Genomic DNA, 14,530 nt, shown 5'->3' with positions numbered 1-14,530 from the left:
AGGAAAATCAAATATCTTGAGAATTAAAACACTGTAATTTATTTTAGACCTGAACCATTAACAGGGTTCCTACAGATTTAGTCAAATTAAATTCAAGACTTTTTATTGCCATTTGAAATAAACTTTAAGACCAACTTCGCAGTAAACATAATTGGGGAAAAAAAAAAATGCCACATCAATAACATAGGGTTAGGATAATTTTTTTCTAGTGTCTAGTGCAGACGTGCAACAGATGGAAATGAGCTTTTCTACTATATTCTGGCATATTTACACTGTATTACAGATGTTCATGAATCTGCACTGTCCCTATCAAATAAATAAATAAATAAATAAACTGGCGACCCCCAAAGTAAACGCACAAAAATACACAAGAAACCAGACTAAAATAATCAAAATCACTCCAAAAACAGCCATTAAGAAATTGCTGGACAGGCAATTTCCGTTAAATTAATATTTTTCCATGTTATTTATACATTAAAAAAAAAAACATTTATTTTGAAATGCGAGACTAAATTCAATCACAAAATCATACTTATTATGCATTCAAATTTAAAACTTTTGAAACCTTGATTTAAGACATTTTAATGAAAAATTAAGGCCTTATTTTTAGATTCATGAAATTAATGCCTTTTAAGACTTTTTAAGGATCTGCAGGAACCTTGATTAAGCTAAGGAAACAGTGCAAGCCAGAGTATCTTTTTGTGATTATTGTTAACTGTGTTGGACTATCATATGTTTATTTCCAAAACTTGCCCTTTGGTAAATCAAGTTTAACTTAAAGTGTGTGAGTTTACTTACAGTCCCAAGGCTTCAAATCTACCTAAGATGCCACAGATACATAAAATGTCTACATTTAAGCACAAATTAAGTCCTAAAAAGTAAATTTTAATGGTGCTTAAACAATTCTTGCTTCAGAACTGACAGTAACAGTGTCTTTACATCTCTACACCCAAGAACACACCTCTTTGTCGAGCAGTGCAGTCAGCTCATGTGGGGGAAGCTTGTCAGAGTCACTGGAGTTGGTGAAAGTGGTGCTGATGGGCACTTGCTTCTCTTCCCTTAACGGAGTCGTTTCCACCTGGTGCCATCGCTGCTCTATCTCCTCTCGAACGTGACAGCTTTTGTTCTTGTCTTCGCTCTCTGGGCAAATTGATGTCGGTTGGTCCACTTCCATTTTTCCTTGATCTCGACCTTCAGGTGTCAATGGCTGAACAGGTGATGTAGAATTTAAAGTTGAAATAATAGTGACAGTGACAGTATTTGGTGTGTGAGAGGCACTCGTGCTTTGGGGACGGATGACCTTTTTAACACTTTCTTTTTCCGTTTCTTCAGCCGCAGATGGTGTGTGGGCAGCTGATAAAGAAGAGGTTTGAAGAGATGAGGTAGAAACCGCAGAGCAGGCGGAGGATGTGGGGGAGGAAGACGCCGAGCAGTGAGATGAGACTGTTGAAAACGAGGAGCTGAGATCGACCGTGTCGGCACGTTCCTTCACGGGCTTTTGCGTCTGCTCCTTTTTGAACTCAGTCCAGTCGTACGTCTTTGAGCGCCCCTCTCGCCTGCGCTCCCGGACTCGACTTTTCCGAGGTTCAGGGGGAGGCTCGTTGTTCCCAGATGGGCGTTTGTTGGCTTCTGGCTTAGGGAGCTCAGAAACGAGGCTTTGCTCGGGTGTGATTTGGGGACATGGCTCCAACAACACATGGTCTTTCTGTGTCTCATCATGGAGAGATCTGAATTTACAAAGGCACAAAAATACATGCGTTGGATGGCTTGGCCTAATGATTATTAATTACACTAGAAACATCAACACAAGTACATGAAGCCTTACTGGACAACACAGGCCAATACCAAAAGAAGACAATGTATGTCTTTACATATATTTTACATTTATATGCATATATTCAAGGCCTTTTAAAAGAAGATATGTTTTTTTAATCCAAGGCCAGACAACCCTCCAATTAAAATACAACCAGACAAATGACATGCATCCAAGCCACAGCAATAACATCGCTGACAGCTAAAAGCAGCTTTGCTATTCTAAGTCAGCATCTGAGGTAAGCCTAGCACCTTCGGCAGCTTTAATAATGCAGTTTATGTAGGAGCTTAGAGGAAGGAATGTGTTGCACTGGTGACATTAAAGGGCAGAATGATGCAACAAAACAATTCTGATTCAAAGACGAGAGGAAAAACGAGAAGGAAGGGAAGTTGAGAGAAAAGAAAAGAGAGAAGAAATAGTAAAAACTATGCACATAAAAGACTAACAAATTCTAGAATGTGATAAATCATTACATCAAACAGACAGGGATATTACATTTAAAATAAAATAAAACTGCTCTTAACAACACATTTGAAGCACAGCAATTTTCGTCCAATCAGTGGATCATTAAGTCAGTGTCAACTTTGTGTTAAGGGGCGGGAGCTTTTAAATGAGCTAATAAGCAGTTTCTGTGTGGGAACTTGAGACATACTAAAATATAAGAATGAAAGTAATTAGAATAGAACAGAACACTTTACGGGTTTAACTGACAAAAAAAAAAAATCAAATTGAGTGAACTAAAAATTATTTCAAATAAATAAAATGAAAAAAAGACCAAATAAAACTATTATTATGAAGCTGGGTTAGATATTATGAATCTATGTTTAGATTACAAAAATAAATTAATTTATTAAAGACTAATTGATCAAAATCAAAATAAAAAAAACTCCAAAAAAACAATGTTTGGTTACAGTCATTTAAGAGAAAATTAAAAACTACAATAAAACTAATAAGTGGGCTGAAGGATGGGACACACAACTTAATATTTAGTTGCAAAACCTGATTCCGGCATTACTGTTATATTCATAACATCTGTTTCTATTAATTTGCTCCCATTGCGACACATTCTGGGAGGTTGGCGATGATCCTGCGGATCTTCAACTTCTGGACAATATTTTCTAGCAAATATATATAGTTGCTCAGTGATCATTTTAAAAGTAAAGCAGAGTCTAAAAACTCCCTATGTTGCTTTTAAAAATACAAACATTAAAAAATGACATGTGCAATTCCCCTGTTCCATGGTTATTTTCTTCAGTTGTTTTTACCAGACTCTCAGTTTAGAAGCTACAAGGTGGACAGTCACATTACAACGATGGATAGACTCGACTGTGGTGTTGGGCAGATTATTCTAGGATGTTTACGTGTGGCTCAACAGTGGCATAAGTTTACAGGGAGACATTACTCAATAATCACATGGCATATGGTGGGACAACAAACACGCCAGTGCTGACATTGCTTAGCAATAACATCACTGCATGAGGAAGGGAACACACTCAACACACAAGCACTCCAACCTGGGCTTCAGAACGGATAATTTCAGAGAGATGTTTTTCCTGGAAGCGTGGGAAAATACCGGTTGAAGGGAAAGAGAAAGAGGAGGAAAGAAGCCGTGAGGAGGAGTCAAGTCTTCGGATTGAAAACAAACAAAAGTGAGAAAGAAGCTGCCGCAGGTAGCTGCAAATCCCCACAGAGTATTACCGTGTGACATCGGGGGCAATAGTGGTTCGCACATTCTTCGTTATGGCCTGAATCCAGTTGCGACGGATTCCAGAGGTCATTGCTGACAAGGTGCACGCTCCATCTTTACACTAGACACAGAAAGGCAGCTCATTTTAATTTCTGACAAGATTAGACAACAAGAAGGTGGTAATAACCTTCAATACTAAAATTATTCTAACTTTGATCTCCTGACATGTTTCGACTGTCAACTGCCAGTCTTCTTCAGAGACGTCTGCTGACTTCCGCGTAATAATTAGAGCAAGTTCTTTTTTTAATTATATGCTAAGGTTTCATTTATTCAGACAACTTTTTTTGCAGGAAACTTAGGTCAGGAATAATGTCAGGAGATCAAATTAACCTTCCTGAAAATGAAACCTTAACATATTACTCAAAAAGAAATTGCTGGAATTAGAAATTTTTCTTTTTTCTTATTCTTTTTTTAAAATGATGACACCTGCCCATTTTTTCTTTAGTGTTTTAAGAAAATGGTTTACATATTTCAGGTCACAACTTCTCGTAACAGATTCTCCAATTTTATCATTATGGACATGTGTGATAATTTCCACGTAATAAGGTTAATAAAAGGTTTTTCAAACACTATTTTCACTGCCAAAATCCAAAATTTAACTTCCACATAAATTGGCATTTGATCCCAACTTGGAATGAATCTGTTTGTTGTGTAATGACAACAGCACCCTTTCCTGTTCAACTGCAGCGCACTGCACAGAGCATGGATATAAATACTGCAGTTATTAATTTCTCGACACCAAACCCATGTTGTTCTCAGCCAATGAGACAGTGATCCTCTTCACTACTCTATTTCTGACTTCCTCTAGAAAAGTTGCTGTGGAAGCTCCTGTAGACAAAAGATGTCACCTTATAGCCACAGTTCTCACGGGATCAGTGTTGATTGCTCAAATCTATATGTAACAGGAACAAAAGCTCCTCCCAGATTCAAACTGAATCCAAAGCAACTCCTTTGGCTCTGTAAACAACATGCCAGCAACAGGTGATAAAAGAAATCTGAGAGAAATACATGCATTTAAAAAAAGAGGGTCACAGAATTACATTACATAAATGTGTTTGTGCGAAATGGAAGAGGTTAAAAAAACATATCGTGAAAGATGAAGGCCACACGCTGCAGGAGACATGCATGACTGCAGCATATTTAGATTGCTGTGATGTCAGCCTTTCCCACCAGAGAGATGACAGGCTGTTTGACATCCTTGGGTCAAACGGTTTCAGGAAGAGAAATGGCAAAACCTGATACCCAAAGTTTCAGCACATGTTGTCTACAGTGTTTATAGACTGGCAGGAGCTAAACGGTGCAGACAAAGAGCTTTCCTGTCACTCGTGATGATGAAGGACCCTCGATGACATGAAGAAATGGCACTTACAAGGATTTGGAAGCCATAATTCCTCTGGACTGGGAATTCTTTAACGTCGTAACACGTAGAGAGGTCAACTTCTCCATCCAGTTCTGAGGCCTAAAGGTGAGATATATGCAACATACATGATGATATGTTATACAACAAAAAAAAGTATATCCTAAACAAGTTTTTTTTGTGTGTTTTTAGTGTAACGCTCACCTCCTCTGCTATAGAGTCCTTGTAGTACCTCAAACTCTGGTCTGTCAGAACAAACCAGTGTTTCTTCCACTGTGAAGAATAAGAAAAAACACACCTTTAACCAGCACTTTAAAGACATATACAACTAAAAAGAGGAGAGAAAAAACTATTACAGTACCATTCCATCATCATACAGTTTTGTCATCCATCCTTTCTTGAAGTTGAGGAGGTCCGGCTGCAAAGCAAGAAGCCCATTGTGATGTAGTACAACTTAACTATTTACAAATAATTGAAAAAACAAAATAAAACAAATAAATAACAAGGAAATACATCAAACAAAAAAACAAGTAGTTAATTAGGTTAATTAAAAAATATACATTTTAAACAAATATTCATAGCATTGCAAAGGGGAAAACTATTCTCCATTGGAAAGTTTGTTAGAATTTGACTTTTGGTGGCACTATTCTCGATATACCACAACATCACCCAATGTGTGCAATTGTTTACATCTGAAAAGCTCGGTTCAGGCAGTACAAACACCGATAGGCGTCTACGGCTTCAGCTGAGACTAACTAGCGGGAGCCGGACTTTCCCTGTGAAACACAAACTGCTGCACAACGAAACCTCAATCTCTGGTCTGTTTATAGACGCCAAGGCAAACCACTGGTCCAAAGCTGAGTGTCTGCTCACTCACCAATACCTTGTTTTTCTTATGCTTGATCAGAACTGGTGTCACCGTCTGGCACAGAGTCATTCTGATGGCTAAACATGCGCGGCCGGTCTGCTCCTTTCCTTCTATCTGAGTGGTGTACATATGACTGGCTGCTCCAGTGCCAGCTATTTATAATCATCTGTGGTGTGTGGGTTTTAAGTGGGCGGAGATTTTTGGCAGCTGCAGCCTCAGCAGGGAGGACCAAACGAGCTGAATGGATGGCCCCTGAACAGACCTCACATCAGCCTTGTGGCAGTCAGACATCAACAAGATACCAGTGCAGCCTTGAGCCGCTCCATTAATCTTATTTTTGAAAAGTGAACTGTTGCTTTTTGTCAGCTGTGAGTAATTTATGTGAGAACACATGTGCAAGTGATGTACGTGACTCATGTACTTACCCAAAGAACTGAGCACTGAGCTAACACCAGGTTTGGGATCCATTACCATTTTTCAGTTAGAATTACGTTTTCAATTATCTATGTTTGATTACAATTCAATAACGATTACAGTGACTGGCATTTTTTCCAATTTCAAATATTTTTTATCCTCAGGAAGTCAATTGCAAATACGTTCTCAATTACTAAAGTTCAATTACAATTACTGAGCCTGAAATTAATTACCTAATAAAAGTTAACCTTCCTCTTGTTGTGTTAGCTTTCTGTTAGCATCTTTTATGATAACGGGTCCTAAATTAGCTGTAAAATACACTAAAAACTCATTTCTATCCTCTATTTAATTCCTATTTATTGGTTTCCTTGTTAGCCTTCCTAATCAATAAAAATGTGGGTTTTAATATTTTAGGTGTGGGCGTCTGAGCCTTTTTTGTGTCGGCATTTTTTAAATGGTAAAATGTGGGAAAGTATTGGCACCCCAGGAATATTACATAATTTCTCACAGAAATAGTTGCAATTACAAATGTTTTTGGTATACACATGTTTATTTCCTTAATGTGCGTTGTAAAAAAAACATCAAAAAAGCAGAAGAAAAAAGCCAAATTTATCATAATTTTACACAAAATTTAGTTTTTTTTTAATGCACATAAAGGAAATAAACACATGTATACCAAAAACATTTGTTATTGCAACTACTTCTGTGAGAAATGTTGTATTTTCTGTACCAATACTTTCATCCATGACTCTATTTTTGTTTTTATGGTAATAACTTGAACACTTGAACATCGGTCAGTACCTTGTGTTTTTTCCAGTGACCAGTCAAACACTGCTGAAGCTTTAACAAACTGATAAATGCAGGGTAATTATTGGTATTAGTGCTTAACAATGAAATCAATCACCATTTGTATAGCATATCCACCATATCTACAATAAGCAGATGTTTGTAATAGTGAGAGCTTGACTTAGTGACAACACGCAGACTGTATTTCAGCCAGGATGATGTGTCAGTTATAATATGTTTGTTTCTACTAATATAAAAACAATGAAATGCTTTACATGTGTACAAGCCCATGTGTGTATATCTTCTATTTTTTTTAACTTAACTTGTGATTTAATTTCAGTTTCCTCAGCAACACAGACATATTACTACGACTCACGGGCATTGAGGACTCGGTGACTCTCCGATCAAGTGATTTGGCTCTTCGTAGGTTGGTAAAACTAGAGCTGGACACATCAGGGACGACGCGGTCCTGTCCTGAATCCAAGGACATGTCCTATAAATCACAGGTAGTACAGTTATTAATTACAAATCAGTCATTCCGATGACTTTGGAAGGATTGCTTTACAACCTGATCCAATTTATTCAGTTTGAAATGCACAAATAAAAATGTAACGTACATGTTTGCTGGTGAGATAGCGCCTCTCACTGCGTCCTTCTCTTAGGCTGGAATTAGCCGAAGGCTCGTTCGAGTTGCTTGTGTCCATACGTTCAACATTTTGACCATCTTCAAATCTGCCAATGACTTGAGAGCGCCTAGAAGACACAAAAGAGCTCATTTCACAATTTAAGCATGGAATTACATGTGTACGCAGTAGATTAAAGGAGTCACTGAAACAAAACGTAATCAAGCCACCAAGGATGACAGAAATTACAGCAGAAACAAATCAGATTACATTAAAATCAGATAGATAAAGAACTAATAATGGTTAGATTATGTCTGAATACAAATGGAAAACAGAATTTTAGTAAGAATGTATTTCTGGTGAAAATCCCAAAAGCAAAAAAACTGTTTGAGTAAATAAATATTTCAAAATTTAAACAGGTACAAAGGAAAAAGAATGGTGGATTAATTGAACACAGGAGCAGCAGATATTGCAGCAGTCCATGTTATCTTAAGAAAGCTCTTTTAACAAGACGAAAGATTTCTACAACCAACTCTCTGTATGTTTGCACTGCATATGCAGTAAACGTGTAGGTGTGTGTGCCTCAAGGCAGAGCAGGTATGAAATGATAGAAAAGCAGGAGTCAGCGGTGACCAGCGGGGAACAGCATCAGGGTGGTAGAGGACCAGTGGTTGAGTATGAGCTTTGAGAAGTTTTGTTCACAAATCTCTGGAAAAAGAGAGAAAACAAAACCAAAGTAGCAAGATGAAAGCTTGGAAAGGTAGAAGGCAAAAAGTCCGACATGCATCTAAATCAAAAATTAATCATGTTGAAGCTCTAAAGAAAGAAATGCTCTATAGAACGCAGCCACAAGGTGGTGCTAAATAACTAAGGTGCTTTATGTCTCAGCAATGCATCAACCTGACATATTTACTTAACATTCTGTCATTAGGTTTTAAAGTAGAGAGAAAAAAAATTAAATGTTTTATTAGCTTTCTATGACAGCCATAAGTAAATATGCGTTTCTGCAGCTGATTTTTGAAAAAAGAGATGCAGCACATTGGTCAGAGATCTTCTCTTTCGCACAGCATGCTGAGCACGACTCCCTTTCCTCACCTGCGCTCCTCCCCAAAGAGCCGTGCCACCTCCTCTCTGCCAGGACTTCGAGTCCGCGTCCTCAGTTCCTGACGTTTTTTGTCAGAGCGGAAAGCTTCCCGATAGTTCAGCCTACGAGCCCTTGGCACATCCGAAAGCGCAGCGTATTCCCTGCCAGAGCGGCCAACCCTGCCTCCACCACTCACACTATTACCACTCCCACCATCATTATCGTGCTCCTCCCAGGCAGGCATTGCCCCACTGGGGTCAGAGTCCAGTGAGCTCTGGGTGGAGCTGATGGTAGAGTAGCTAGGGGAATTCAGAGAACCTGGGGAGGGAAGAGGGTCTTGGGGGGGGTGATGGGGTGTAGTTTGAGTTTGTGATTCTGAGATGTACCTGGGAGTGGGAGCTCCTAAGGAGGAGGAGGAGGAGGATGCTGAGGAGGACAGGGGAAGATGCTGATGTGTATGTTGAGAAAGTGGAGAGGGCTCTGACTTGGTCTTTTCCAAAGAGAAGTAACCGCTTTCCACTCGAACCTTTCGTCCAGTGCTCACAGTCCCAGCATCTGGGGAGACAGACATAATGTTAGAAAAAAAGTCCAGCCCACACTTTGACCATTCATCTTAATCACTATAATGGCTAAGGGTGTAAGAAAAAAATCGGGTCTCCGCAGCCTCATCCGCCCTCCCGCAGCACCTCGTCCTCCCTCCAGAGTCTCTCGTGCACCACGTCATCCAGAAGTACCAGATAAGCCACTGTGCGTCTTTACGCATTGACAGAAGTTAAACTTTTTAGAAATATGTAATTTGACAGTTTGATAAACATAACACTTTATTTTTGCTTACAGTTAGTTACTATTTACTTATTCTCCCAAGTTAAAAAGAAAATGGCATAAATTGTATTTCATACCGTTTTGCACTTGTGAAGGTGAAATTTTAAGTTGATGTTGTGATGTGTATCGTATCGTTTAGTTTCAGGATATATGTATGTATCGTGACATGCGAATCGTGAATCGCATTGTATCGTCAGATTCATGGCAATGCACACCCCTAAAAAAAATGGCATGTTTTTCTAAAGTACCTTTCAAAATACTTAACGTACTTTAAATAAACCATTCATCAATCACACTCGAGTTTTGCCGACAGTAACCTCCAACCACAGCCATTTTTTATCTGGGTTGCTGAGTTGCACAGGCGCTGATTGCAGCTAGAGGACTGTGGGTTTCAGAAAATAAATAAATTTGCCCTCAACCTTCCTGAACAGGGATTGCATACCTTGAGCATGCATTGGTTTTCTCTAGACACTCTGGATCGGTCCCATATCGATAAAACATGCTGGAAACTTTGGATTTGTCGGAAAAGCAAGTATGTGCCAATGATTGTTTTACATGTGAACACGGAGGAGTACTGTATAAATCAAGGCTTAAGATGGCCATGCAGACTGTGAGTCAGAAAACGTGAGACGCTGACTTCGACCTAACTAAATAGTTCCTAAAGCTACCCAGAACTTCTTAACTCTGAGTTTCAGCGTGTTGCTCTTCCTTTAATCCTCACCGTCTTGAGCACTGATACTGGACTCCGATTGGCTCTGGTTCATCTGGCTGAGGCAGGAAGCACTGCGGCTACAAGGGATGGTGGCTCGGCTCCAGCGGCTTTCCTCTTGCCATATCGAGGCCCGGGTCATTGGGACGCGTTCGGCGCTGGCGATGCTGCTCGGCAGGCATGGAATGCTGCCCCCGCTGCTGGTCACTGTCACCTTAGCAGGACCAGGCTCCTGGGGGAAGGGGTGTGTTAAAAGGAGTGAATGAGTGGAGGAATGGGCACAAAGGGAGGTATGGTCACAGAGAGACTACATCCAGGAATTGATTTTTTATTTTTATTTTTTTTTTTTACAGTTTTTTAAATTATAATCAAAATGTGGTGGGTTAAATGATAAATTAGTTGGAACAGAGCAGTAGGAAACATGACAAGGCATGAGAGAGAGACACAATACAACCATAGCAGAGTACATGTGGAGAATTTCCGTCCCATTTATAACCATATTGAAGATATCATACCATGAAAACCCTTTTCGTGAGTGATCGGCAAAACAAACAAAAACAACAGAAAGAAAGATTTCCAAAGTAAAAAGGAGACCCTTAAATCACAACTCTCTGTTCCAGCCCTCACCACAAACACACCCATTATGGTTTATTTACCCTTCACCTGAATGAACTGGGACTTTAATGAACAGATTTTGAATTTGTCTTCTTTTTTTTAAATTTAAGGTGAAACGTTAAGCTTTGCTGCACTCACAGGGTGGCCGTTCATGTCTTCAGAGGAAAAACACTGTCCTGCAGTAAGTCCACCCTGCCAATCACACAAAGCCTTAAAGGTTATTGTCTACACTGGGCAGCTAATAGTAACTGATAGGTTGAAAAAGTGTCTTTTGTCTTAATTCTATCAAACATTACAATCACAGAGTATAAAAAGTATTCAGTCATACTCTAAGGCACATTATCTGTTTATCATTGCTGCATTGTTATATCACTGCTTTGGTATTAAGGTCAGAAGCCTGAAGAAGAGAGCACAGCTAACCAGACCAACATGTGCAGCTCACACATGCCTTGTCAGAATGGTCAAAAAAGTAGGCAGCAGGCTTTTTACGCTCTTAGAACTAATCTATGGTACTATACAATCACCCTGAATAACAAACACTCCCACCTACACAATCGCCATGGTGATGGCCTTGGTAATTCAAATGAACAATAATATTCTGGTCCCATCATTCTGCTTTCTCTGTTTTTCCTTAAAGTTGCTGGAGATTCATTTTCTTTATCAGATAAATCTATAATGTAGGCCTTTTAGATCAATAAATCAAAGGAAATAGTTTGAAATTGCTGCTCGAAAGTTAGTTTTGATCTCCACTTTTAACACTAGGTTATTGACTTCACCAAAAACATTTCACGCATTTCATTGTAGGATGTATTGTTGTGTTTTTGTTGTTGTTACGACTTCACTGGGAGTACCTGGAACAAACTAGAAGAAAAACTGTCATTGTCCTCCTTGTCTGGCAAAGAAACACAAGAAATCCTGGTGAGAACGAAGTAAAAACTCTTCATGGAATTCGCAAAACTTTTCCAACAATGTCAATGAACCGAGCGTTAACAGTGGAGATCAAAGCAAACTTTCGAGCAGCAATTTTTCATCTTTTACATGTTTTTTTTTTTCTCAAGCAAAGTATCTACGATGTTTAAACTATACATCAGATATTCATCTTTATCCTTAATAAAGCATTTTGTTTTTGCAGAAATTATCTTTTCTGTATGTAGGCAATATCATCATTACATTATTATATATAAAAAATATATATGGAAATGTTATTTTTTCCACTAGTGGAGTCACAGCTTATGCTCCAGGGCCTTGGTATAACAGTTTTTTTTTTCAGCTACTTCCACTTGACACATAAAGCTGTAACCGTCCAATTTGATCCCACGAGATAAATTTAAATTTATTTGTTGTTGTAGCATGCCTGTAGCTGTAGTACTGAATCAATAGTTTATAGTTATGTAAACTCTTTTTTCAAAAAGGTAGGAAATAATCTTGTTTGTGATATCTGATTGATCAAATAATCAGAAGGTTAATGTAGCTTAAATGATCAGATTTCACTCAAAAAAAGTTGGTTATATTACACTGTCTAATGTCTAAGTAGCAGTTTACAATCAATTTTTATGATTCAGATATTTCCTAAGCCAGATGCCCAAAACACAGCGGGATTGTTACTCCACAATAAAAAGATGAATGATAAAAAATGCTAGCTTACAAATTAGCTTGTTTGTGTAAGTCTGGGAGGGTCACAGTGTGGTCAGAAGGTGCCGTCATCAGATCATCCGAACAATCATCTCCAGATCACTCACAACAAATTAAGACTGGCATCAAAATGAGGTAAGTGCAATAGAGCAGAGGTTGTGCCTAATGGTGGGTGGTCGGCACCACACAATCGCAATATGCTTCTATCTCCTCCTAGTGTTGAGATCATTATGATGTCAGCTAGTCCTGCTGTTTTATTCATACCTCGTCTGACTGCAGTTTATGTGAGCTTGTACAGACATGAAAACTCATTTTTTTTTTCTTATTGGCACTTTGTGTCAAATTGACTCAAATGTTGACTATTCTTGCTCATAGACTGTTGAAGTCAACTTTGTAGAGTGCTCACTGCAATGTGATCCCTAAATAAATCTGAATCACTCCCCTGGAGTCTTGCGATTCTGCACTTTATTACAAATTTTCTCACTGGCCCGCTGCACGAAGCATTAAGCGTAAAAGTTCGACTAATAAGTAGCTCAACCAGAACCTAGTGGCAGAGTCCCAAATTCTGTTTTCAGAAGAGTTGTCTTTGTGTCTTATTAGGATGGTTGTAGGCCTCTGTGTCGCAAGAGTTTCCCTGAATCCCCAAAGGCATTTTACAGGTTTGAATGCGTGATGATAAATCCTAAAGGTGAGATGCCACCCTTGCCTTCAAAAGCTTGCTTTGATCTAATCCACGAGAATATTAACTTAACAGGGATTCTGGCAGGTAAGACAACAGCTGTCAAACATCAATAACCAAAGCTGCACCGGCAGATTTCAACTGCATGTGAATCACTGCCAAACGATAGTACGACAGGCGGTAATCATTATTGAACCTGGACAGATGAAACACTCATGGAAAGTACAAAACATATCGAAACTCAAAAATCTTTTATCTTAGATAAACAAGCAAAACAGACGTCTTAAATCATCACCAGTATCTATACTCTTCTTCTTTTTCTTTTTTTTTAGGATGTGTGCAAAAATAAATGTACTTAATAAAATGTGTGATTAACTGAAATACCTGCTGAGTGGGCGGATCCACCTTTCGCTTTTTCTTCTGGTTCTGCTTGTTGGTCCTGGGATACACAGTCAGAGCCTCTTGCCACCTGTGAGGAGAAACAGTCAGTCGCCTGCAGTGCTTTACGTGTGAAGAAATAACTGTCGGCTCTCCTCTTAATTACCTGCTGTCAGTCCGTCATACAAATATGAGACAAAAAGACAGATGATATTTATATATAGATCTGTCTATCAATCTATATATCAAAGGTTTTTTTTTATATATATACAGAAACTGCAAAAAACAAAGCCAATTCTAAATCAAAGTGTCATGGAGCCGCTTTTATTAACTTAAAGCACGTGTCAAACTCATGGCCCGAGGGCCAAATCCAACCCTTTGGAGTATCCAATTCAGCCCGCAGGAGAAAGTAAAATGAATGAGAAAACATAATACAATATTACATAATATATCCCTTTGTTAAATCAAAATTGGTCACAAAATCTAGGAAATTTAAAGTGTATATCCTGTTGGGACTGATATCTAGCACGCATATCTTGCTTGGTTGTTGTCAGTTTCTTACATATTTTCTATTTTCTGTATATGTATATGTAGGTGAAATAATGTTAAAATTACTAGTTTTCCTGCATAAAATGAGGCCTCTTGAGATCAAACTGCTCCGTATTTGACACCCAGAACTAAAACGAGTTTGACGCCCCTGACTTAAAGCCTCAGTGCATTCACGTGGACATGAACAATAACATAAAAAAAAAGAAACAAAAACAAAGAACTCATAATTTATATGTTCTCGAAAAACTTTTTATCGTTACGGTTTGTTTTTCCTTTCTTAGTATTACGCCTGGCCTCTGTTTTTTCCAATACCTGCACACCCATGCCACTTTAGCAATATTTGCTTACCTTTTACCTTTACAATATCGCAAAAGCTCAAAACATTGACCAGAAATACAGTTTCTGTAATAACATGTTGAATATAAATTGTCAGTTATGTGCTGCGGGACACATG

General features: G+C 38.6%; 1 protein-coding gene across 13 annotated transcripts in view; it reads right to left on the bottom strand.

Annotated features, from left to right (window-relative positions):
* LOC114481938 (myosin phosphatase Rho interacting protein) overlaps positions 1–14,530 on the bottom strand; it is a 48,651-nt gene that overhangs the window by 13,375 nt on the left and 20,746 nt on the right. For 4 of the 13 annotated variants that reach the window (XR_003676287.1, XR_003676288.1, XM_028477023.1 and 1 more), the window contains exons 5-16: positions 13,534–13,618; positions 10,977–11,030; positions 10,236–10,455; positions 8,704–9,247; positions 7,603–7,738; positions 7,362–7,478; positions 5,279–5,335; positions 5,122–5,190; positions 4,930–5,019; positions 3,512–3,621; positions 3,328–3,366; positions 962–1,727 (exon numbers count right to left, since the gene is read on the bottom strand). Coding sequence is in view for 10 of the 13 variants with exons in the window: in XM_028477023.1 (XP_028332824.1) it covers positions 962–1,727; positions 3,328–3,366; positions 3,512–3,621; positions 4,930–5,019; positions 5,122–5,190; positions 5,279–5,335; positions 7,362–7,478; positions 7,603–7,738; positions 8,704–9,247; positions 10,236–10,455; positions 10,977–11,030; positions 13,534–13,618 (2,287 nt within the window). In the remaining 3 variants the exon portion in view is untranslated. Of the gene's footprint in view, positions 1–961; positions 1,728–3,327; positions 3,367–3,511; positions 3,622–4,929; positions 5,020–5,121; positions 5,191–5,278; positions 5,336–5,794; positions 5,953–7,361; positions 7,479–7,602; positions 7,739–8,703; positions 9,248–10,235; positions 10,456–10,976; positions 11,031–13,533; positions 13,619–14,530 lie in introns of those variants that run through there. The other 9 variants (XR_003676289.1, XM_028477017.1, XM_028477025.1 and 6 more) reach the window with 7 other exon arrangements.

This window comes from Gouania willdenowi, chromosome 19 (genome assembly GCF_900634775.1).
Source record: "Gouania willdenowi chromosome 19, fGouWil2.1, whole genome shotgun sequence".
In the NCBI taxonomy this organism is placed as follows: domain Eukaryota; kingdom Metazoa; phylum Chordata; class Actinopteri; order Blenniiformes; family Gobiesocidae; genus Gouania; species Gouania willdenowi.
Note: the sequence above shows the minus strand (reverse complement) of the source record. Positions and strands in the feature narration are given on the sequence as shown.